This window comes from Falco cherrug, chromosome 2, assembly GCF_023634085.1.
Source record: "Falco cherrug isolate bFalChe1 chromosome 2, bFalChe1.pri, whole genome shotgun sequence".
Taxonomy (NCBI): Eukaryota; Metazoa; Chordata; class Aves; order Falconiformes; family Falconidae; genus Falco; species Falco cherrug.
In genome coordinates, this window is record NC_073698.1 from 56,128,765 (window position 1) to 56,154,087 (window position 25,323).

The 25,323-nt window shown below is 38.2% G+C and overlaps 1 protein-coding gene across 1 annotated transcript in view; it reads left to right on the top strand.

The window, feature by feature from the left end:
• DNAJC3 (DnaJ heat shock protein family (Hsp40) member C3) overlaps positions 1-25,323 on the top strand; it is a 31,219-nt gene that overhangs the window by 3,544 nt on the left and 2,352 nt on the right. The window contains exons 2-11 of the mRNA XM_055701815.1: positions 1,835-1,945; positions 4,865-4,989; positions 6,039-6,113; positions 13,865-14,017; positions 15,484-15,665; positions 17,733-17,852; positions 19,798-19,903; positions 20,025-20,145; positions 23,999-24,131; positions 24,965-25,113. Of these exons, the coding sequence (XP_055557790.1) occupies positions 1,835-1,945; positions 4,865-4,989; positions 6,039-6,113; positions 13,865-14,017; positions 15,484-15,665; positions 17,733-17,852; positions 19,798-19,903; positions 20,025-20,145; positions 23,999-24,131; positions 24,965-25,113 (1,275 nt within the window). The remainder of the gene's footprint in view (positions 1-1,834; positions 1,946-4,864; positions 4,990-6,038; positions 6,114-13,864; positions 14,018-15,483; positions 15,666-17,732; positions 17,853-19,797; positions 19,904-20,024; positions 20,146-23,998; positions 24,132-24,964; positions 25,114-25,323) is intronic.

Here is a 25,323-nt window from a genome sequence, read left to right on the forward strand (position 1 = left end):
GTTTTACCTCACCTTAAATACTTCATTCTGTTTATGGTTTGATACCTGATTTGTTGCTAGTATACATACTTCCAAAGCCAGGGAAATTTGTCATGTTTTTTCCAGTTTTGCGTTGGTTTTTTGTTGTGTTGTGTTGTTGGTTTGGTTGTTTGGTTTTTTTTTTTCCCAATGCTTGCTTTGTTATTTTAGAGGACATTGGACTACACAGTGATCAAAGCTTTAAGCTAGAGAAGAAACAAAATGGTAAAGAACATCCATTTTTTGGAAAGCTGGACATTCACATAAAAGCCATCTTGAAGTAGAATACGGCTTGTGAAAAAAAAATTACTGTCAAGAAAACTTTTCCACTACAGTGGAGCTATTTATATTTTATTCGGAGCTGTACATACCTAGAATGGATTTTGAAATTCACAGTTTAGTAAGATTTCCAAGTTGACTATATGATAAGTAATTACTATTTTAACTTCATCTACTTAAAAAAATTACTGACTGGAAATGTGAAGCTTATTTTATAGTAATTTTTGTAATTAAAGGAATTTGTTTGCTGTCATCGTTATAAAGAAATTGAATTGCAGCCCAGTTTGATGAATTATTGTCAAACTTTTAGCAGGTGGAGCTTGGTTTCCAGTGGATACAGAGGGCATTTTGTTCATTTTGGTATAGACAGCTCAATGATTTTCTTACAATGTGGAATTAAAAGAATTGTGAACTATATTACTGCATAGGAAAGGAAAATTAAATTAAGATCCCAGGTGCTGAGAGGTCCTAGTTCTAAAATCTTGATGACCTGGTGATCAGAAATTACTGTTCTTTCATTACAAACTCTGTTATTTAATCACCTTTCAGTGCCTATCTGAATTAGCTCAATACAAAACCTAAGTGGAAGAAATTGATTCTGAGTAATTGTAGTTCATTGTTTTCTAAACAATGTAATTTACCTTGTATATTGCCTTGCTTAAATTTGTGCATGGGGTATGCTTGTAGTGAAAGAAAACTGGTTATAGCGTGGAAGTTTGAACAGTTATAAACTGTTAAGTTGTAGGGAAATTCTGTCCTGATTTGAAGAATGCCAGAAGCAGTACAAATGAAAAACCTCTGTGGCTAAATTAATAGATGTACAGCATGTACTTGCACACAGCTGCTCATTTCCTCTCAACAATAGTCTTTCCCTGTTGGTTGACCAGCAGCAATTTATTAGCTTTAAACTACAACTGGCACTTTGAAAGCATACCACTTTAGTATGATTTTCATACTACTGGTTAAATGACAAGGGAGTGAGAATTTTAATTATTTATGTCAAAATAAATGTGCTTAAGAAACATTTTGCCGTGGAAGTTATAAAGATGAGACAAGTGCAGTAGATCAGAAGCCAATCTCTGAAGTACCTAACAGCTCTCAATTGAGTCCTAAGTTACCAGTAGGGTAATGAAATTTAACTTAGAGCCTTTTTATATTTGCTGTGTGTGCATTAGGAGTGTTTTTCCAGATTCTTTTGAAATTGAAAGCCCACTTAAAAATGTATTTTGTCAAACTGTGTTTATAATTGATGTATAAGGCTTGATGTGCAAAGGTATGTTACTGAATATATAGACAGGAATAGAAATGCATGTTTGGTGCCGCCTTGCAATGTGGTGCTTTACAGTGTTTATTTATTTTGACTTCTTTTTGGAACAGGGCAGATGTGTCTTGTGTTAGGCCTTAGGTTGTTTTAGTACAGGAAGATGTGACTTCTGCCTCTACATCAAGAACTGTGTGATACATGTATTATGACTGTATGCATTTAGTATAATCAAACTTGTCATTTAGAACCTTGATCTTTTTGTTTTTCTTTAAGGAGCTGAATGTGGAATAAATGCAGAAGTGGAAAAACAACTTGAAATGGGAAAGAAGTTACTGGCTGCTGGACAGCTAGCAGATGCTTTGTCTCACTTTCATGCGGCTATAGGTATGTATCTCAGGAAGACGACTCTTGTGCTGAAATACCTTTGGGTGGGGTTTTTTTTTTTCCCCTACTATTTGCTTCATAATTAACCCATTTTCTTGTAAATTGTGTTCCATGAGTCACAGAAGTTGGGGCACCTTTATATAGCAGTTTGGACAGGACCCAGCAGAGATGCAGTAGAATATTTATGCTTTGGTTTTGATAAAAGAAACTGTAGGTCCACAAAGTCATTGCTGTTCAGCAAGCTAGCTGTAGCCAGCTATATCAAAGCAATTATATTTGACTGTGGTATCATTTGAGGTATTCCCTGTAGCTAATCCCATCAAGATTAGATTTCATCTTTATAAACTTTTTTGAAGTATGTCTTTGAAAGGTTGATTTATCCAGCGTGGATAAAAAAATTCAACATTTAAAATAGTCTCTTTTTTTTTTTTATTTATTAAATCTTGAAATGGGTGATACCTCAGTGAAACTGATGCTACAGGTTTGAGATACTAAACTGGTAGTGAAGAGCATATTAACTGTCCCTCTCTTACAGTCAGCTAGTGAGTGAGGTTTTGTTTTGGTGTTCTGCATTTTCAACAAACAGAGGAGTTAAATGTCTATAAATTTTAAAGCAACTTTGCAGGTTAAAATCCTTTAATTGAAATGTGGAGACAGCCCCACCCAAGAGCAATGTCCATTAACACTACAGTTTCTCAATTGCATGGGGTTTTTTTTTGTTTTTTAAGTTGTTGTACTCTGTTATAGTGTGTATAAGTGCATCATTTCCTCTGTGAGAAGAATAATACCAAGGTGTTACTCGTTAATGAGTCATACTATTGCGACTTTTCATGCCTTGGTCTCATAGTGATATGTAAGTGAAATATCTGCTGATTCAGAGTTCATATCTTCTGTAAGATCAGGTTCCTTTATGTAAAAGGGAGTGGAGGGAGGAACTTCCTCTTTTATCTGTGCTATGGAAACTCGTCATTCCACCAAGAGGTGGTCTGTTACTCCTTTTGCCTTGTGTGTTACTGCCAAAGCATTCCTGTGGGATCTCAGCAAGTTGGCAAGCTTTAATTTGGGTTTGGTGAAAAGTCCAGTTCAGTCTGTGGCCATGAGAATGCTGCTGGTGGTGCAAAGGCAGCAGTGGTGTGAGGTGACATGAGCAGTGCCTGCATGGGGTGAAACCCTGTGCTTTGCCAGCAGTGCTCAAGCAGCTGGTAGAAGTGCAGTGTGACTGGCTTTGTTGTGACCTTGATGGGATTCTTAGTTGGACGTTGATTTGAGCCTGATTGCCTCAGCTTCTATCAGACCTTCTTCTTCGTATTTTGCTTCTTTGAAAAGATTTTAAGCACAATTTGCCTACTGTGTTTGTAGAGGAGGGGAGATGAAATTTCTCTAATCCTTTTTTGCCTGTACTGCATCATTACAGATCCTTGTCTTGCCTCAGCAGGCCTATTTTTCTCTTTCGCAAACTTCTAAAATAGAAGAAAGTTACTGTCCTTTTTCTCTCTCTTCATTGAAAGAATTTTCAATTCAATCTCATTAAGTTGCTGGCTTATGCAGTCTCTCTGGGTAAATGTCAATTGCTGTTCACTACTGTTACAAGGGAGCTGACGCAAAACCATACTCTCTGTCAGAAAGATTGTTATCTGGTGCTGGAATGTGTGTTTTGGGGTTAGCTCTTTTGTATCTTTCATCTTTTGTGTATTAATAAAGTTCCTTAATTTCAGCTGTTGATTTGTGCTTACTCTACACGTTTAAGTTGTATGCAGTAGGACTTAATACTTGTTAAAGATAGTAACATTTGAATTTACTTGATGCCTATAATGCTGGCATACAAGGTGGCATACAGCATGGGAGTTACTATTAAATTTCAGTTATGGACATTAGCATTTCCACAGCCAAAGCATTTTAGAGGAAGAGTGTGGATACCTTTTCTAGTGAGAACTGAACTAGTCTTTTGGTAATGGAGGTTGCTAGCTATGAAGCTTGATTACTGATCATAAGATTTTTGGCATTGCTATTTGTTCCATTTATTTTAAAGTTCTACTTTAACATCAGATGAAGTGAGAATGAGAAATACATGTTTTGTTTCTCAGATATACTTGTCTACAAATTCTGAATAGATGATTTTTAAATTTTTTTAGTAAAAAACTTAGCCACATGCAGTAGAAGACACTGTTTTGATGGTCTGAGTTTCTTTTGCTTGAGAGCTCACAGTAACTGTCATCTGTTTCTTTGAAATACTGCATAGAGAAGAATATTAAGAAAATTCTTCTTGGTTTCAGAGACTACTTACTGTAAGGGTGTACATATATGTACTAGCCTAGAGAGTGTTAAAATTTCTGGATCTTGGAAGTTTGACCAGCAGACAACATGGAATGTGTGGGCCTTAGCCTTCAGGTTTTTATAATGTACGTGCATTTGTCTGCTGTTGAGAGGGGGATGTTGGTGCCCACTTTAAAGAAAGAAGTTGCTGCTATTTCAGTGGATGATGTAGAGTGTTTATGTGTCTGTGATGACATTGGAATAACACATTGGTCATTTTGGGATTATTTGCTTGCATACTGTATGATGGATGGGATGGAGAACGACGAATTGGCATGTTTTCAAATGTAGGCTTGCAGCTGGAGGTAAAGCTCTAGTATGTAGTGGCTGTTTTCCGGTACAAAGCTGAAAAACATGTACATATTTCGCCTTCAGTACTCTTTAATTATTTGGCATTTACATAGTTTCTGTAATCTTTATTGTTAAATACTCAAACTGCATAGAAAATACTGCTTGAATAATGTTACAAATATTATGTTTGATAAACATCATTTTTCCCAGTGCCTTAAAAGTCAGATAATATATTTTTAGTCATTACAGTGTCGCTGTACCCAAAGTTTCAATTACCTTGAGATAGTATTCTGATCATTGTTTGTTTACTTGCAGAGGGAGACTCTGATAACTACATTGCTTATTACAGAAGAGCCACAGTGTACTTAGCCATGGGCAAATCTAAAGCAGCAATTCGTGATTTAAGTAAAGTGGTTGAATTAAAGCAGGACTTCACATCAGTAAGTATTACTGGAATTGAAAACTGTTCAAGTATAAAAAAATACCCTGTTTCAAACTGTAAAAGACTTTGCTCAATAGAAATAGAAAGTATGATACCACTCGGGCTTTAAATAGGATAAAATAATAGGAATAGTGTATGTGTGTGAATTAGCAACTATGCTGAGGACAGTCTATAATCAGTTACTCTATCAACTAATAGTTTTATTAAGTTCACGTTCCTCGTGGATTTGTGCTAAACACTTTCCTTCTCTTGCTTGTGACTTCTTTCAGTCACCAAGGCTATGCCCTCTGAGAGAGGCTGGGGGAAGAGAGTGCGCAGATGTCTCTGTTTTTCTTCTGTCTTAATTGGTATTTGATTTGAGGCATCTCTTCTCCGCGGGAACTGTCCTAATCTCACTACCTTCCTATAGGATTGTTGGAAGTTCTGATTTACTTACCCCTTTCTCACTTCTGTGTACTATGTGTGGGGACTGCATCGCTAGTTGGGAGACTGGTGCTGGAGTCTTCTCTTGTCTCCCTTTTCCATGGACAGTGGCACATCCTTTATAGCTTAGAATGAAGGAGCAACTGTTAAATTCATGGTTGTATGAAAACATTCTTATAATAAATTCTTCTAAATCATTAACTTGTTTACATAGCTTTTATTCTGAAAGTTCAGTGGAAGAATTATATGTGGATATGGTTATTGTTTGTTTCTGCTAATTTCTTAAAATCTATAAGCAGTTACAGTCAGGAAAATGGTGTAAGTTTAACACTCAGTTTGTGCAACTCTTCAAATGAGTTCTTTCTATGAGTTGCAGCTGCTAATAAAAACTGTGGCTGCTTCTTGCCCCTTATTTCTGGTGCAGAGTGATCCTTTACCATCAAAAAGCCCTCATAAGAACATTGTCAGTTTGAGAAGATAAGAACAGGTGTTGTGTTCTGTGTTTCAGCTTGTTAGCTGTAGTAAAATGAAATTTTTTTCCTGTGAAAGAAAACTGAACCTTGTGTTCATACTTTGCTGGATTGCAATTTGTATCAAAAGAAATCATACTATGTTTCATTTCAGGCGAGATTACAGAGAGGACACTTACTGCTGAAGCAAGGAAAATTTGATGAAGCAGAGGATGACTTTAAAAATGTGGTACGTTGGAGGCCTAAGCTGAACTACATCACTGCTTTTAAGGTTGAGTTCTGAGCCAAGGTCTCATCCTGACTCTGATGCTCTAGAGTAAATGTGTATGTCTTTCCTGTTCTTTAAAGGTATGGTAGCCAAGCTACCTTGTATGAATAAATGACTAATAAAGTGGCAGTGCAGTGCAGAAGATGAAATCAGAAGGTGTTGCATGAAGTAGCATAGCACTTCAGAATTCTTTTTTTTTGTGTGTGCCTGGCACTTCATGATCTCTGCTTGATGGCGCCTACACTAGGGAACAGTCTTCATTCAGAAAGAAAGGATAAGTGACAAGGGACTCACTCGGATTACACAATTGAATGCTGCTTTACATCAATATATTCTGGTCACCCTGGGAAATCACTAGGGGCCTCATGGATCAACCTTCGAAGGTTCCTGTCTCTCTTCACTGATTGCAAAAGGATCCTGGGCTCTGAATTTGGTCACTGGGCTGTTAAAATCAGTGTGTGTCAGTGGCATGCATCTGTATGTCTTCTCACCTGCAGAGTTCTCCATCTTTCACGAATGCATTGACAATACTTTCTCTCCGTGTTCTGCAAGTGCCCACAGTTTCTTTACAAACACAGTTGGATGTTAACAACCTAAAACTCGCTTGGGTTGGTTTTTTGTTTGCTGGGTATTTTGTCCATTTCAGCTGTGCTGCAAAAATACACTAATCTAACCCCAGAATTCTGTTCTGGGAGAGAATATGTGAAACTACTCCCTCTCTTTTGCACAAAACTTCTGTAAGCATGAAAACAAAGAAGATCCTTTCTTATTCTTGCTTACTTTTAAAAGTTGCTAGTTTGAACAGCTTGCATGTTCCTTATGCCAAAATAAATAGAATTTGCAAGTGTAACTGATGCTGTCTTACTGGCTTTCTTTGAAGAGTGTGATGGAAAAAACAGTTCTGCCTTGCAGGTCACAGATGTTTAAGGAAATCTTACTAGCGAGTATGTATGTCAGAGAGCAGTTACATTGTACACTCTGCAGGACAGTTGAGAGGAACAGCTCTTGCAGGTGTAAATGCACCGAGCAGTCTTTGTGCTTGTAGTAAAGCTGCAGTAGCTTATTCTGAAATCCATATAGGCATGGCTTCTCTGGCTGCTGCTGCTTCGTAAGTCTTTTAGGAGTGTGTTCTGCTGTTGCATGTCTGATGGCAATGCAGCCCTGCTGTTTGCAAATGTGGGAGAATGTCATTCAGGTCTGATTAACTCAGGACATAGTTGCTGCAATAGCAATTAATGTGATGTCAGTGTTGATTCTGACTTTGTGTGTGTATCTCTTTGCAGTTAAGTCTTTGTTGAAGTATTGCTTAATGCTTCATATGGATGGAGAAGCATTTCTAGCCAACTGTCCAGTAGCTTGCCCTTTTTTCAAACCAGCTGCAAAAATTTAGATTGCTGCCTATTTCAGTCAAGTTCTAAATCTGAGGTGGAATAATGTTTCTTCTCAGAAGCTTATTTATGAAGATACAATATTGGTCCTAATTCTTAATTCCAGTTTCCTTGATTCTGTGAACGTTATTGCTCATGTACTTAAAGAATATGGCAAGCAGTCTGTTTTGAAGAGCACAATTTTCACTTGTGTAGTATATTCAAAGAAACAATCCAATATTAAAGTAATACTTTGTAATAGGTTAACTTATTCAAACAGGGGAGGGATTAAGTTATCTTACATACCTTAAATCTTTTAAGTAGAATACATATTTCTTTGAGAGATCTCCCTTGTTTTCTTCAAAGTCTTTCAGATAGTCAATGTGAGTATTGTACCGGTTCTCTGTGTGTCTAAAATACCTGTATTTTAGTATACTCTGGCAGTATGTTTGTATTAAGTATAGTCACAATACTGTGAAATGTATTAATAGTCTGTGTTTCTTTGGGTTTTTTTTTTTGGTAAATGAGAGGGGACAAGAGGAGGAGGAAGGCTATTAGGGATTTAATAGCTTTCTAGATGATTTCAAGACTTTTACATCCAGAGCCTATCTTTGCTGCCAGAAGTGGTAGGAGCAAGGTAAATAGTAGGTACCAGGAAGCTTTGACTCATATTTTAAGTTGGGGGTCAAGAAGACAAGAGGAACCAGTTGTATCTTGAAATGAAAGTGCCTTCTGCTACTAGGGCAGATAATGATGCAAAGAAATTCCAATAGCATCTCAGTAACTTTTAGACTAGAGTGTAGCTGTGGACTTGAATACCTAAAATTGTGTGCTTTACATGTGATCAGAGTAACGTATGTAATCTAAGATTCTGCTCTTTAGCTGAGAAAACATGAATCGGGATCTGAACAGCCCTCTAGCATCTTTTGTTGGCTGGGTCAGCTAACTAGAATGCTGTCATACTGGGTAAGCATGTAGCATATCAGTAAACTTTGATGTCCAGATCTGGAGCTAAACTGGAGAAAAACTTGGGACATCCAGCATTAATAGTGCATAGACTAAATCTGCAAACAGTCACTGTAAGTCAGTAGGCATGCAGCAGCTTGGTCATATGTTTGAGCCTCCAGAAACTGAGTATCATGGAAGGATGGGGTGGAAATACTGTATTAAAAAAAACAAACCCCAACAACCACAACCCAAACCAAAAACAAACCTCTGCCCCACCCATCCTTCACTGAAAGGGTAGTCTTAATTTGAAGAAAATTAATATACTTTGTTTACTCTGCAGGATTTCAGGATGTTACCTAGAATAGGTGGTCCTGAAGAAGTCATATGCTTACAGAAATTAATTGTGGCATGTTACATGTGAGAATTTTTATCTTCAGTGTTAATTTTTTTTTTCCTGAGGAAGTAGTTGTGTAGATGAGATAGGCTTTCTTCTGGTAAAGCCAGTTTTCTTTGAAGTAGATTATATCCCCTTGAATAATAGTAGATGTGTTTCTCTGTGTGATTTAACACAAGATCATTTGTCTATTTGGGTCAGGTGTTGACTTCATGGGAGTAGTTTGTAGTTTAAAATATCCCCCGCTTTTGAGTTGGAGAAATCAGATCAGGGTGTGAAAACTAAGGAGAATAATTTTACTTGGACTGTCCAAGGAGAGACATGCAGGGGTGAGATGGTTTGTGAATCCCAGTGGAGACTCTGAAAAGCTTTGCTTTTTTTTTAATTTTTTTTTATTTATTTCCTACTTCCCATCCTTCCTCTTGGAGTCATGCCCCTTTAAAAGGGATCTCAACAGTTTAGGAGATGCAGTCATTTTTGAGGAAAAGAAAAGGGTAAGAAAAATCCAGCTCATCTAGAGGAGAGGATGACAAACTTTCCTAGTTTGTAACAGCAGCAGTTTTGTCTAGAGCTTAAAAGAATCATTGAAACTTTTTTCTTTTCTTTGTCTACAATAATAAAACCCACTGTTCAGCATATACTTGTGAAAAGAAAAAAAAGTCATACCCTTAATTTCTTTCTACATGGTTTTTATAGTATGTAGGAAAAGTTTCATGAAGACCCTAAACCTCTTGAAGGTTATATGATTGCTAAGCAGAGTTGTTCCTATGTTTGGATGTTTCTACCCCCTGTGGCATATCTGTGCTGCCTGTGTTGTGAGGCAATGCCAGTGTAAGAGCAGGCAGTGGGAATGCCTAATTGGAAAGGGTGAGTGTACTCCTTCCAGGAGCAGAGCCTCTTGACACCCCGGCCTTCACAAGGCAATCTAAAAATAACATGGTTTTTTCTACTCTGTACTTCCCTGTTGGCCAGAATTAATCACGAGGTTTGGGTAGAGGGTGTGATTCAAACTTATGCCTTGACATGTTAAGAAATAAGACGTTTCTGGAAACATCTCCTTTTGGCCAGCAGATGCACCAAGTTGACGAGGTTCCTTACATGGGCCAGTTTTTGTTTTATTTTTCCCCTGTCTAGCAATACAGAATCGCAACTCATTAGTCTTTAGAAGCTCTTTAGCTTTTTCCTTGGCTGCTCAGCTACCAGTTTGGAAGTACAGGATCTAGGGAGTACTAAAACTTGCAACAGGTGTCAGCAGAGGGGTCTGGTTCTTGTGTTCAGAGTGCCCAGGATGGAACAGGGATTAAGCAGAAGTCCTTAGGTGACTTCAGAAAGTTGTTGCTCACAGTATATAAATAGTATTTATTTCTCTGCTCCAACTTTGGTTGAGTGTTCATATGCTTTAATAACAAGTTTCTTCTGTTTTGGTTAGTATTTTCTGAATGATAGAAGTCAACAGGACAGATCTGTGGGCACATCAGTGCTCATATCTAAGGCCTCAATTCATGAAAGCCCAGGAATATTTATTTGATCTTTTAAGCATGTGATTTTTAGTGAAAATGGAAGGAATATTGGTATATTTTGGTTGATAGAAGGCCTTTTGAAAATTTGACAAGAGCAACGCAAGTCCTGACAGCCCTTTGTGTATGCCTTGTAATATTGTCAGTGACCCTGCTTGTGTTTTAGAGAAAATGACACGTTTTGGAAAGGACCAAGTTATGATATTATTTTAAATTGTCTCCATTTTTTAAATTATTTATTTTAGACTGACTGTAATAGTCACAGTTGCAGTTTGTTGCAATAAATACTGTAAATTGAGGTGTCCTAAATAGACAGTACTGTCTCCCTTGGAAGCATCAACACTTAAAAGCTGGAAACTGAAGATGCTGCTTCCAGCTCCACTAGATGTCAGCCACGACCAGGCAACTGAACACTGTACATCTGCAAATGCTTTTCTCATCTAGAGAAGCCCTTGTCTTTCAAAATACACTGGGTAATAGTTTTCCATGGTTGGTTGGTATGTGTAATGACACTATTTTGGGTGTGGGTGGAGACCATCTTATGGCACTATAAGTTAACCTGATTTGAGTAAGTTATTAGGCAGTCTTGGTTTGGGTAGTTGAAGCACTCCTAACCAGATCAAAGCAACATTAGATTGTTTCCAAATACTTTTCTCTGTGGTACTGTGATCGTCTGTAGCTTCATGGTTAAAGAATGAAAGGTATTTAAATACTTCCTTGCTTTTTTTCTATCTAACATCATAGCTGCATTACCTAATATATTGCTCTGCCAATGTGGAGCTTTCCTTTGTGCACTCTTCTTGAGTGCATGGATATCTTGATCTTAGATAACACAAACCATGGAGGCTACTTCAGTTCCCCACAGAATGTTTTTCGCAAGCCTAATCAATTTCTTTTCATTGTGTATTTACCAGTTTGAAAAGCAAGAAAATAAACCAGCTTTAGAATGTGCAGGTGTATGCCTACATTAGTTCACTGGACCACTGTAAGAAAGGTATAGAAACAGTGAGTCTATAACGTTTTGGGTGTTTTAACAGTATTTTGTTTTTTAAACAACGGTATTTAAGAGTGTTCCAAGTTGTAGTGTCTGTTTATAATACATACTAAGATACTCAGATGCAACACATTCACCAGTAGCAGCATGCTTGTTGAGCAGAACTGAGTAGAGCATGGCTTCTGACTTTGTGCTTTGAGGCCATTGGTGAAGCATGTAGAGGAGTGTTAGGTTTGTCTTAGACCTCTATTAAATTAAGCTGAAGGGTTTTCTTAATACTTTGCTCCTTTCTTGGAAATCTTGCACACGCTTTTTGCAAGCATTTGTTCTGAGTTGTCACCCCCAAGCTTACTGCCCCACAGGAAAAGGAGAAACTAATTGAAATGTGATTTGTTATTGATAGTGATGTGACAGTCCTCTGATCATAAGGCAAAGGACAGAAAAAAATAGGAAAGCAAACCAAAATGAGTATCAAACAACTGTATCACATTTCCAGCTTTTTTTCTGGAAGCTGAATGAATAGTCTTCTTTTTGCTTTAGTTAACATTACTGATTAAAACATGGCAATAAGCTAACTATTTAAAAGCTTCTGAGTTTGTTTTCATCATACTGTGGCACACAAAGGCCTGATGTGTAATTTGCATGATAGCTTGAAAAGTTGCCCTTTGTTTAACTGGACAGTTTGTACTACCCAGAATTTTCTAGGATGTTTCACTCAAATGGTATTTATTACTATTGGACTTGTCTGTGTGATTGTAATGTTGCTTTTCATACCCCACTGACGTTTTGCTCCAAATAAATTACAAGAAACATACCGTGTGTCTAAGGAGCGCAGTGTTATCATGAGATGTTTAGGTGGAAGTGTAAAGCTTGTCCATAGGAAATGCTCTTAACTTTTAAGAGAGGAGAATGCTGAGAATTTGAGGGAAAAATTAAGCAAGGCAGCTGGAAATTCAGAGAGTATTGTAGTCTTGGAACTTTTAAAATTAAAAGTGCAGAAATTTACCTCTACTACAAGCTCCGGATTTAGGGGAGAAAGAGGATGCACAGCATCAGGGTTAATAGGCAGAGTTTCTCTTCTAACCAGAAGAAAAGGTTTTTGAGATTTCTATTAGGAATTGGCCTGCAAAGAAGAAAACTGATCACATTCCTCTCTTCTTGCTGAAAGACGGTGCAGGGGATAAAGGAGAATTATCAGGTCGAAGTACAACTTGATTTTTGCCAGACTAAAAATGAAACAACTGCATAAGGTTCAAAAAGACTTAACATGAAGAATCTAAGGCAGAGGTGGGACTTGTGCGTGCTTTTGATGTTGCATTTAAGCTTTTTCCTTTTATATACTTAAGTGTTAGAACCAGGGAGAATTTTGTTAAAGGAGTTCTGAGGGCTGGTGTTGAGTTACCTTAGAGGTTTAAACACAAAGTATGAATGTTTGCAGAACTTGCCTCTTCCCTTTTCCTCATCAGTTTACTTTAAAGGAGGGAAGAAAGTACTGGATGACTTTGAAGACTTTATCTTTTGTCAGCACTCTGTGCCTAAAATGCAACATAGTGCAAGTTTTTATTTTACAACAAGCAAAATTTTAAAAAAATTCAAGTCCTGCTGATCTGTTTCTTTTAAAACTTTGGAAGTCAGTGTTCACATGTGAAGGCAGTGCCTTACTCAAACTACGCTGATTTTACAAATTGCTTCCTGGTTTTGCAGGAGAATGGTTGAGATTCCTCTTGGTCCATATTTGTCTTCCTGGGTGGTAGAGGAGTTGCCTGTGAGATTTTTTTTGGGGGTTGTTTTTTGATTCCCTTTGAACATACAAAGCTGCCTAAACAAGTGAAGGCAAGTACAATGTAACCCCTTCTGCTTGCTCAGAGGGGTTTGAGAAATGGAAGCCTTTGTAGACAAAACTTTAGGCTTGTTTAAAACTACATATGAAGCAAAGTGCATGAATTCCCAGCTGAGGCTTTCCCTCATCTGTAGCATCTTAACTTGCTCCAGTAGCCACTCTTTCTGCGGAAAATGTAAGCACCACAGCTTCACTTCAAGACTGTCTGTGACACATTGCATATGTTTCTGCCATGAATTTCTAAATGTGTATTGTGCTTAAAGTGAGATATGTGATTATGCCATGTAGATATATTTCCTACTGATGCTGAGGAATCCAGTGTTTAATAACTGCAGAAAGATGATTTAGCTAGACTAAAATTGAGAGGTCTATGATTTCCACCGGGTGATAGGGGGACAACTGTTATGTATGATGTGTGTCCGATGGTAAATGATCAGTCGTGGTAGGGGCAAAAATTAGGTTTCTGTGACTTCTGACAATCTGTATTGAAGCTAAAAATGTCTTTCGTTTTTCTGAAGTTTGGAATTGGAAACATTTCCAGTGGAATTTTGCTTTATTTGCAGCTTTAATCAGTTCTCCATTATATGATTGTTAGTGGGATAAAAAAAATCCTTGAACAAGCATTTCAGTCTCTCCTTGTTAATCTTTGCAGCTCAAATCTAATCCTAGCAATAATGAGGAAAAAGAAGCCCAGACTCAACTGACAAAATCTGATGAGCTACAGCGCCTGCATTCACAAGCATTAGCTGCCTACCGGCAAGAGGATTACGAAGCTGCTATTTCTCTCCTTGATGAAATCTTGGCAGTAAGTGTTAAGTAAAATGGTACTGTGAAAGGGAAGTAAGAGTTCCTGTCTGACATCTGTGTGTTTTTGTTTAATAACTTCTTCACTGGTGTGAAAACAACTGGTGTAACTGGCTCAGTTTTGCTGCGTACTGTGAGTCCATAATGAAGTTGGAGAGTGGAGAATGCTGAGCACTAGCTGCAAAAAAGTCAAAGTAATAGGTTGTAGTTTGGGTTAAAGATACAACTTCAGCCAAGCTTCTGCTACAGATAACTTTCTTGATTATACTTTCCTGTTTTTCCAGAGTTTAATATTCTTGAGGAAGATAGTAAAAAAAGTTGTTCTCCAACAATGAAGTTTTGGTAAATATAGGAGGTGTAAGGTTTTTTTTATCTAGATTTTTCATTGCCTGTATGCAGGCAATTCTTGTCTTGAGTAAATGAAGTAACAAAAGATACAAAAAAAATCACAAAGTTGAAGTACAGAGCTATCTGGATTTTCAGCTCGTTCTTTATATATCTGTATTTGTTGAATCATCATCAGTATAGGTAGTCTGATAGTAGAAGTGTAAATAAATCAATTGTGGGCATTTGGCGTGTCATATAAAAATATATATTAAAAGACAATTAACTGCTATCACTTCACATACAAATTAACATTGTTGACTTGGATTTTACAATGTTCTGACTTTTGGTGAAGAAACTGCCAAAGCATGGGAGTTTGTTTATGGGGAGGGAACATGGAAAAGCAGAAAACCCTTATTTTCTAAAATGATGGTTTACAAACAAATGAACGAATTGCACAATCACACAGGATGGTCAGGGTTGGAAGGGACCTCTAGACATCTAGTCTGACCCCCCGCTACAGCAGATTCACCTAGAGCAGGTTGCACAGGATCACATCCAGGTGGGTTTTGATTATCTCCAGAAAAGGAGACTGCACAACCTCTCTGAGCAGCCTGTTCCAGTGCCAGTGATGATAGGCAGTTCCTTTTAAGTAGTTAATTCTTGCCATAGTGTGACATTGTTGCTTCCGTATATTGATCTTTAAAATCTGGATACTAAGGTCAGTTCTTGCGTAGCTGAATCTTACCCACAGGCTTCTTTCTAGAGGATAACTGACACCTTGGTCCTTGCTGTTCCCTACCCCTATTCTTTTGGGAAGATACAATAATTTATTATTCTGATATCCTTCCCTGGAGGCTCAACAGACCGTCCCAGTTTAAGCAGTGCCATTAGATTTAATTCATCTCCCTGCGTGATGTCACTGAATCATTTACAAATTTTTCATCCCTTTGATTTCTGTTGGGCAGGTGCATCACAGCATCCACCAGGAAGCAGAGATGCTAATTTCATGTGCTCTGCATGCAGCTTGAACCTTATGCTGTTGCATTTGGCAAAGTGAAATTAAACGGGATTTTTTGTTTGTTGGGGAGGAAAAGTGAAGTGTTACGGACCAAAAACAACCTTTATTTTTGATTTGTCGAGGTTTGTGTTTGGGATGCAGAGCTACGGGAGCTTCGAGCTGAGTGTTATATAAAGGAAGGAGAGCCAAGCAAAGCTATTAGCGACTTGAAAGCTGCTGCTAAATTAAAGAACGATAACACTGAAGCCTTCTATAAAATCAGCAGAATATATTATCAGCTGGGGGACCATGAATTATCACTCAGGTAATTTTACTGTTAGTGGTAATCATTATAATTGAGACAGAAGATGTGATGGGGTAGGTCATAAACTGTGAAATACCCATGTTGTTTTGTTTTTGGATGGAGTGGCAACTCTGGTCTAGATCTGATAAAGGAATCTGCCTTCCAGAAGTTACGAACTGGTGGAGAAGACACCATGTTTATTCTTGGCTGACCAGCCATTGATGGCTCCTAGCATCTGGTTTACTTAGACCTGCGCTATATGGCTTCTATTGATCAGAGCTGCTTACGTTGACTGTCTTTATTGTATTTTTCTATACTAGAAGAACATGCTTCTCTAAAACTTGGTTTGGTGTGGACCCTTTGACCTTGAACCTCCATCCAAGGGAAGATTACAATGCAAACAACAAAAGTATACATTGAGTCTTAAGGCTACATTTTTATTTTCAAGAGTGGAAACAAAAGATTACAAGCTTAAGAATAAATTAAGAGTACAGGAACATCCAAGTATGAGGAGCTGGGGATCCAGAGCTGTCAATCTTTCATTCCTGCAGACAGTGTCCAGTATTTTGGGTGTATTTTTGATAACTCCCTACCCTTTTATTCATACTGAATCAAGTTTAAAGTGCTATTCCCATATGTCCGTAGTCAGTCCTGCGCATTACTGCCCTTGCCCAACCCAGGCTGTAAACTTCATGCTCTGTGTCTAGCTGGACAGATTGTATAATCCTTTCTGCACATGAGTGGTTTCTGTGCAGCTCATCATCTCAGTTGTGTTAACTTCTTCTCCAGGCTCCTTCCGATAGATTTTCTTCCCCAGAACCTCTTCAGTAAGAGGTGAAGGGAACTAAAAAAGCCTGAGTTTTGTTTCTTGGCTGGTGGATGGAAACTGCATGTGATGATAATAGCAAAAATTAATTTTATAGCTGGGTAAAAGTAAACACCAAATAACTAATTGGTTTGCATTGGGAATCGCCTTTCCAGCATATACTTAATCTCTGGAGCTCATAGGTCATGTCTGTGGTGACTTTTGGTAGCTGGTCATTATTTGCCTAGTGATTTCAAGAACAGATGTGGTGGATTTTTGGTTTTTTTCTTTTCTCTGAAATCCACACATGAACTTCCTCTTTAATAACCAAATCCTAAGATTTTGAAAAGTACAGTTGAGAAGGCTCTTGAAGAACAGAATGGTATCAGAATGAAGAGATAAGCCTCTCCTTTATTCTTCTCTGATACTATTTTTTTATTATTATTTGCTTAAGATACAAAGAGTTCTGTAGCTCTTGGACTTGCTGGGTGATTAATCTTGTCCTACCCTTAGTTTTTCTCTTACCTTTACAGGCCTAATGATTTTAAAATAATAGATATTTTTGTCTGTGCTTAGGAGTGAAGTAAGATTCTGTGATCTCTTTATGGAAACAACACCTTGGTTGTGCTGTAATGACTCTGTATGATACAAAACTCTTACCCTCCGGAGTGCAATCATATGAAGGAGGTTTTTTTTAAAGACTTTTGACTATTTTAAGAGGTATCTACCCTAATCAATCTGATTAAACAGGCTTTGTGGTGAAGTCAGGCGCAGGCTTGGTTAAGATTCCATCATGAGGATGTTTGGGTCTTAGCTGAGCTTTATCTGTTTCAGACAGCATAAAATATATATTTCTACGTGGGTATTTTGTAATATAGCAGAATTAAATATACAGGAGAATTACAATTAATTGTATCTGGTAACTGCTAAATGTAATTTCTTTCCAAGGGTATATCTATCTTCTGCTGTTTAGTCAGTTATTAATATAATACTCAGTCTTTACATATTTGGCAATGCAAAATTATTTAAACAAAAAACCAGGCAAATACCCGTGTAATATGCTAGAAGACTTTTTCTTTTTTTTTGTGTGTGTGTCTCACTTTGAATTCGTTTTTGGATGAAGGGAGAGATTCTGTAAAATAGTCAACTGTTGTTCTGGACAGCTTACAGATGCTGCATCGTGTCTCTAGGTGAAATTTCATAATGTATGGTGATGTCTTTGTGTTTTGGTGGGTTTTTTTTTCTTTTCTCTTTTTCCCCCCTCCCCATCTCCCTGTGAAAAGTGAAGTCCGGGAGTGTCTAAAACTGGACCAAGACCATAAGCAATGCTTCTCCCTCTACAAGCAAGTAAAGAAACTCAATAAGCAGATCGAGTCAGCAGAGGAATTCATCAGAGAAGGCAGGTAAGTGTTCACTGCTATGTTAAAAAAAAAAAAAAAAAGAAATTGCTACTGAGGGTGCAAACTGATTATTGATTGAGGAGTTGATTAAGTGATGCTTTTTGCGTCTGTCAGTTGAAGTGGATAGCTGAGCACAGCTCTCAAATTACAATTAAAATAAATATTGACTCACACAGTGACAATCCTGTTCTGATTCATTCTGGTGCCACTGTCTTCTCTTTGCATACTTAACATCTTTGGTGAGCAGGTAGTAAGACCAAGATAAGGATGATAATTTTCAGCTCTCATATATATTATTACTCGGCAGTGATGAGGTCACACCTGGAATGCTGGGCTTCCCAGTACAATAGAGCTCACAGAATCACAGAATGGTTGGGGTTGGAGGGGTCCTCTGGAGATTATCTAGTCTAACCCCCTGCTAGAGCAGGTTCACCTACAGCAGGTTGCACAGGTTTGCATCCAGGCTGGTTTTGAATGCCTCCAGAGAAGGAGGCTCCACAACCTCTCTGGGCAGCCTGTGCCAGTGCTCTGTCGCTGGAAGAAGATGAAGATACTGAGAGAGAAAGTCCAGCGAAGTGCTACTAAGACAGTGGAGGGGGTGGAGCATCCCTCTCCTGTGAGGAGAGGCTGAGATAGCTGAGACTGTTCCCCTCAAACCTTCTCTGCTACAGGGTGATCTCATATATGTATATAAATATCTGAATGGAGAATGCAGAGAGGGGAGAGCCAGGCTCCTTTCAGTGGTGCCTAGTGACAGGACCAGGGCAATGGACACAAACTGAAATAGGAAATTCCATTTGAAGATAAGGAAATGCTTCCCAGTATCCCCTTGTTTTTACTGGTGCAGGGTGCCCAGAGAGGTTGTGGAGTCTGCCCACTTTGGAGATACTCAAAATCTCTCTGGTCGTGGGCAGCCTGCTCTAGGTGGCCCTGCTTGAGCAGGGGCTTTGGACCAGATGGCCTTCAAGAAGTGCCTTCCAACCTCAAAAGTTCTGTGATTAAAAGACTGCATCTTTAGACTGAAATCACCTAGTAACTGTAGTGCCTTGTTAAATGATAGACAGTACCTCTGTATTCTTCAGCTTCTTGCTTTATTTCAGTTTCACGTGTTCCTGAGCACACGACATCCAACTGAAAGGATCCATAACAAGTGATCAAATGTTGTCAAGGTGGCTTTTTAAAATGAAGTACAACAGGAATGTAAATCAGGACAACTGAAGACAAATCTTATTGTCAGGAGTCTGTTTGGACTTTTTTCACTTTAGTCTTCTATTTAATCCAGTATTAGCACACTTACAGGGAGTCTTCTGAGAGCTTGAATCTCTGGTTCATAGAAACCCATAGGTTCAATTGCACACTTGCACTTCTAGGTGAATCTTCTAATCTGTTTCTTACTCAAACCATAGAACTTTAGCATCTTTGAAACCTTCACAGTAAAAACACGTTTTACTTCGTGACTTGCAGAGAAGGAAGGGAGAAAACAACTGCCTGATTCAAGCTGGCATAAAGAACTTTTTCTTTTTGTACCAAGAAATGCAAATAGTACAGTGCTGACGGCAAGACACCAGATTTAGTCCATCTTGGATATCAGAGAGGGAGATGCTTTTTTCCAAGTGCAGAGTGGTGTGTTGGACAGGAGGCAAATCTAGAGACTGTTGGCTGTGCGCAGTGAGGGATGGTAGGAGTTATCTTTCGCAAAAGCCTACCAGACATAGTGTCTGCTCTTCTGTCTCATAGCACAGAAAAGGGAACAAGGATATAATTCTTGAATTGGCTGAAAGTTTTCTTCATGCAGTTGGCTCACACCACGTCTTTAAGCCTATTGAAGTTAAGGCAGTTGCTAGAAGGATGTGAAAATCTGTGAATTTTAAAATTTTTAAATAATTACAACACCCTGAAATAGTTACTATGTGTCATGATACTATGCTTATTTTTATGATTTAAACAGGTATGAAGATGCTATCAGTAAATACGATTCTGTAATGAAAACTGAACCAGGAGTCCCGATTTATGCTACTCGTGCCAAAGAAAGGATCTGCCACTGCTTATCAAAGGTAATTTCATTTATTTCCATCTCTGAAGTTCTTTAGAACACCACTGCCCACCCCAAAACAAAAAAACCCCCACACCAAACCCCACAGCTAATGATTTTTTGTTTTACTTTCTCCCCTTTAGAATCAGCAGGCTACAGAAGCAATAGAAGTTTGTACAGAAGTTCTGCGACTGGAACCAACCAATGTGAACGCCCTGAAAGACAGAGCAGAAGCTTATTTGCTGGAAGACCTGTATGAAGAAGGTAAAGTTGTATTGCAGTTTGCACATACTTTTTTTGTGGGCATTTAAAATGCAGTCAGTGTTGCAAATTTTTTAACATGCACTTTCATTCTATGCTATGCTGTTATCTCTAATCAGCACTGGTAGTTGCAGATTTACAAAAATACCTGCTGGTAATTTTGTCTTATTAGCTAAAGTGGAATATACTTGTTTTATCTACAACGGAGTTGTCTTTACAACAGTGGGCTACGTTCAGGATGTTTTATGAGACTGTACCGTTTACTCAACTTAAACACAATTTTATATGATCAGCAGTGTCAGACAATTGCATTCAGAGATAAAAGGTAATACTTGGGTGATGTAAATGCATTTTAGAAACTCCATTTTAATGTCTTTAGATGGCAGCGTGAAACAATACTGTTCTATCCCCTAGCATGTGTTCAAGGGCAGAGGAAGATAACAGCTGTTGCTTCACCTCCATGGGTCTCTAGGGCTGCTAAGAGCAGTAACCTGATTCTACTCCTGAGGCTGCATTTTTCCGTACAGGGTTTCCATAAAATGCATATTGTTGCATAGAATCTTAGAATCGTTTAGGTTGGAAAAGACCCTTAAGATCATAGAGTCCAACTGCTAACCCAGCATTGCCAAGTCGACCACTAAATATGTCCCCAAGTGCTCGCTGCATCAGTAGATCTTTTTAAATACCTCCAGGGACTTAACTCTTACAAGTCAGAGGAAAAAAAAGTTTTGTAACAAGATCCTGTACAGATGCACAGAGCCGGCTTTGTTGTGTGCTGGAGCAAATGCCTCCCTTATTATGGAATATAAGGAAGCACAGAGAGGACACACCTGGGATCTAGGATTGCTTATTTCTTGGGCTGGAGCCTGCTGGGCTTGGCCTAGCCTGGTTCTGAATGCACAACCATGCTACAGTGGAACTGTACTCCTGCAAATCCCTGTTTAGCATATCCCCTGCCTTCTTCCTGCCCTTGACAGTAGTAAGATGGTTGTAGTTACACTCTGCCTTCCAGCAGAGCCTCCATAAACAGTATTATAGTTCATTAATGTTAGTCTGCCTGAAGGTGTCTTCATTTATCCTTTGGTTTTAACTGCTATAAAGCGATGGCTGATTTCTAGCTGCTGCAGAGAACGGTAGAGCAATTAAAATTGTAGTCTCATATTTAAAGGGGCAAGCTGATTCTCATTCTTTCCTCAAGAAAATTTCAAGCTGGAGGCACCTATTTTCCTGTTTAAAGACGGGAAATTCTGAAGTACTTGTAATTCAGGACTTTGAAGGTGATTATTGTTAAATGTTCAAGATGCACTTCAGTATGTATTGCTGAGTTCTGATTCCCATCAAATGGTTTTAATTATTTTATAATCACATGAGATCCAGCACTTGTCTACAGAGACAGATGCGTAATGACTCCCTTTCTGGCTTACCTCATAAGTACAGGAGTCTATCTGTCTAAAGCGTACAGCACAAGTTTTGTTAAAGAAGAAAAAAACCCCAAACCCTTGCTATTTCAAAATCTGTGAGGACATCCTTTTTCTCGCCCCCACCCCACCGTAGAGGAAACAGTCCCGATGTCAGTAAGAGCATAATGAGTTCAGTTATTCCTCTGACAGAGCTGGCATGGACATAGATTGTCTGCAGTTACTTGTCTTTGATAGGGGATTAGTTATGCATATGGAATAATGGCCAGTCTTGGTCACTCTGTTTGAAAGATGCAGGCAAAATGGGAAAGCCTGAGCTAAGGTGTTTAGAGATCCAATGTGATTGCTATCTGAGAGATGGTGAAAACTCTTGTATTGAAAGAAGGAGAGTTAGATTTGACTAAAGTATTTAAATTGAAAGTGATACTGGGAGTGGGTTGTTCCTTTCCTGTTGTGGGACAGGGTGAAAGGAAGAAAGGATGCTTTTTGAAATAGCAGGCCAGGAATACTCAGCAGTGATTCTTGCGTCTGTTTGTGAGGTACTAGTTCTTTTAGAAATAGTGACTGAAAGGAATTGATTAAGTATCTCACTTGACATACCATGAATTAATAATAAGTCTCCTGGTTTCATAGCAAACTTATTGTGGTCAGGAAGCTGTCATCCTACTTCCAACCCTCACCCCTCAGGTGGGGAGAGCAATTAGCTCGCTGAAAGAGGGAAATTGCTACACTGGAGAGTACATCAAAATTTGAAGTCTCCTCCAGTTGAGAAGACATGTTAAATGTACTTGCCGTCAGGTGTGCTGGGCACATTCCCTCTGCAGTGTGCAGCACTAAAAAACGCACCTTCCCATATGCTTAATACTTGCAGCCTTTAAATAAGGGAGTCCGTTTAAAAAGAGAAATCTAGTACTGTCATTAGAAATACTTGACCCTGAACAGCTTGGTTTCCAGCAACGGTGCGTGCTGTAGATGATGTGGTGCTCAGTGAAGTTGAGCAATCTGATCTGCATTTGGCAGGGTGTTGTGATGGGACCTGCTATTATTATATCAAGCAGGTGAAGTATGCTGGTGCTTAAAATTGTTAGAGTGTTAAAGCAGCATAATAGCCCTGCACTTACATGCTGTTGAAACTGATAAAAATAATGAATTGGGCACACACATTGGTGTATGCTCCTGTTCGGGATGTTTTCAAGGACTGGACAAATTACTAAAAATGTCAGCAGAAAGAAAATGCTTTTTTCAAGCAGCAAATGACAGTGTCCAGTGACGTGCAAATGAACAGAAATTTTGTTTTGTTCATAATAGCGTATGAAATTGGTGGGGCACTAGAAATACTTTCTGGAATTTTTTTTTTTAAATAAGCAAAACCAGATTGCAGTGGTATCGGATGTCTGGGTAATACAAATTCATTAACACTTCCTGCTGTCTTGCTCAGAAACAGTGAAAAACAAATGTAACACCTGCTGAGAAATAGCATCTGCTTGGAAATAATCTGATGCAAGTACTTTGTCTAACTTGAGAAACCTAGGAGACTGGGATCTGCAAATGAGGCTTTGAGGTTTATAACAGTGAAAGAAGAGCAGCCTCATTAAAGACTTCAGCAGTTGCTTCCCCTGATAAATCTTGATATCAAAGAATATTTAAACTTGGTGTTTTCAGCATTCAGTTACCATTTATGATAATATAGTTCACTTCAGGAAAAAAAATCTAGACCTGGAATTTCTTAGAAATTCATGAATACCTTACAGCACCGCTCTTGCTTTCATTCCTGAGAAATGCAGCTCTTGAAATAAAGGCAAGAACATGCCTCTAGGGAAAAAAAACCCTTAAAATATAACTGCATATTATGCAGAGGTGTAAAAAGCAAATATTTGTATTTCACGGACTGTGAATTTACTGGTAAACTGGAATCCATCTTTATTGTCGCTAAAGAGGAAGAGGCTTTGTCATGTTGGAGTGCAGGTGGTGGGAGAAGAAGCAGTGTTAATTTAAAGGCTCTGTATAATGCATCGTTCTGTTGAACAGCAGTGTGGGACTAACCTTGTGCAGTGGGCTCTTCAGATACTAGTCGCTAAAACTTGCTTCTTGACTTCTGTTTTGTCCCAGTCCTAGATGCTTGTTACTGTCATCCGTGTGGCTAATATAACATCTAGAGGGTGTTCTGACCTGCCTCTCCTCTCTTTCCTTTCCAAAAAGTGTGATGAACCTGAAGAAAGGAAACTTACCTAATTAGTATGTGAAAATTAATCTCTTCTACACCAAGGTTTTCTAATTTGGAAAAAAAAACAAAACATCATGGCAAGTTGAAATAAAGGTTTTGCTGTTTATATATGGGAATAGCAAAACTTCAGTTTTGGTGAGTGGTTGAGTTCTTTAAATTGAATTTGTAAAGAGTTGTGTAATCTTTTTTTTTTCATTCACTTTGTTTATAAAAGCTATTAAAGACTATGAGACTGCTCAAGCCAATAGTGAAAATGACCAGCAGATTCGGGAGGGGCTAGAACGTGCCCAGAGGATGCTGAAACAATCACAGAAGAGGGATTACTATAAAATCTTAGGAGTAAAAAGGTGAGATTAATATCTGAGATGATGATGACGACGTGAAAGTTGGTTAAACCAGTACATCTAAGGCTGATCACTTGAATTTGTTCTTCTGAGTATTAGTTTTTTTCCTGTATCTTATCTTCACTTTCCTACTATACTAGTTTAGCAGTGTTTAGCTCTTAAGTAGCATTTGTTTACAATTAATTTAGAAAGAATAAAAAACCCCAACATTCAGAAGGAAAGAAATCCCTTGGCAAGAAATTCTTGGTATAGGTGATCAAGAGCTGGTTGAATGAATTGAGAAAGAAATGAAGACTTGAAAGAATTACTGAAAGCAACAAAAAATAAAATTATGGCAGATAGTGTGATAGATTGGAAGAGTTTGAAAGGACTAACTGAAAGGTATCTAAGATATCTGTGGCATTAACCTTGAGAAACTAACGACTTCTCTTTCTAATAAGGACCAAACAAATGTCCAATTCTGAGTTAGTATTGGTCATCTTTCCAATAATGAACTAATTTGATCTCTACTTTTTGTGCTTTTTGTTACTTACCTGATTGTAAACTCTTTGTACTGGGAACTGTAGTCTGCATAGTAGCTGGCAGTAGCATCTTTCCATTGAAAGTAAATTGGTGGTGAAGGAAAGAGCGAGTAATCCTTGTATAAAGTTGCAAACTGCTTCCTCCGTTTTTTGCGTAAAGAATCTTCAGTACCACCTACAGAAGGTTAAATAGCACCTCAAAATTTTCCTGATGCCCTTAATTACTGTCTCAGTGTTTAAAATAAGTGTCAATTCACTAGTGTGGCATATGAACAATTTGAAAATTTTAAGTCATCTGTAATTTTATGCATCCAGAAATGCTCGAAAGCAGGAAATCATAAAAGCTTACAGAAAGCTGGCATCCCAATGGCATCCTGATAACTTCCAGAGTGAGGAAGAAAAGAAGAAAGCAGAGAAAAAATTCATTGATATAGCAGCTGCTAAAGAAGTCCTCACTGACCCAGGTAATGATTGTTCTTATGCAGTGACTTCATTTCTTTTAATTACTTTTTTTAACAACAATGTAAAAATGCAGCAACTGTAAGCTGTAACAAGCATTACAGCTTCCCTTTCTCCCCTCATCCATCTTTGGATGCAATTATTAGTGCATTGCTTTCCCATCTGTTGCATGAAGTCAGGTGTAAATCTGCAATTATTTATTGAGTGTCAGTGAC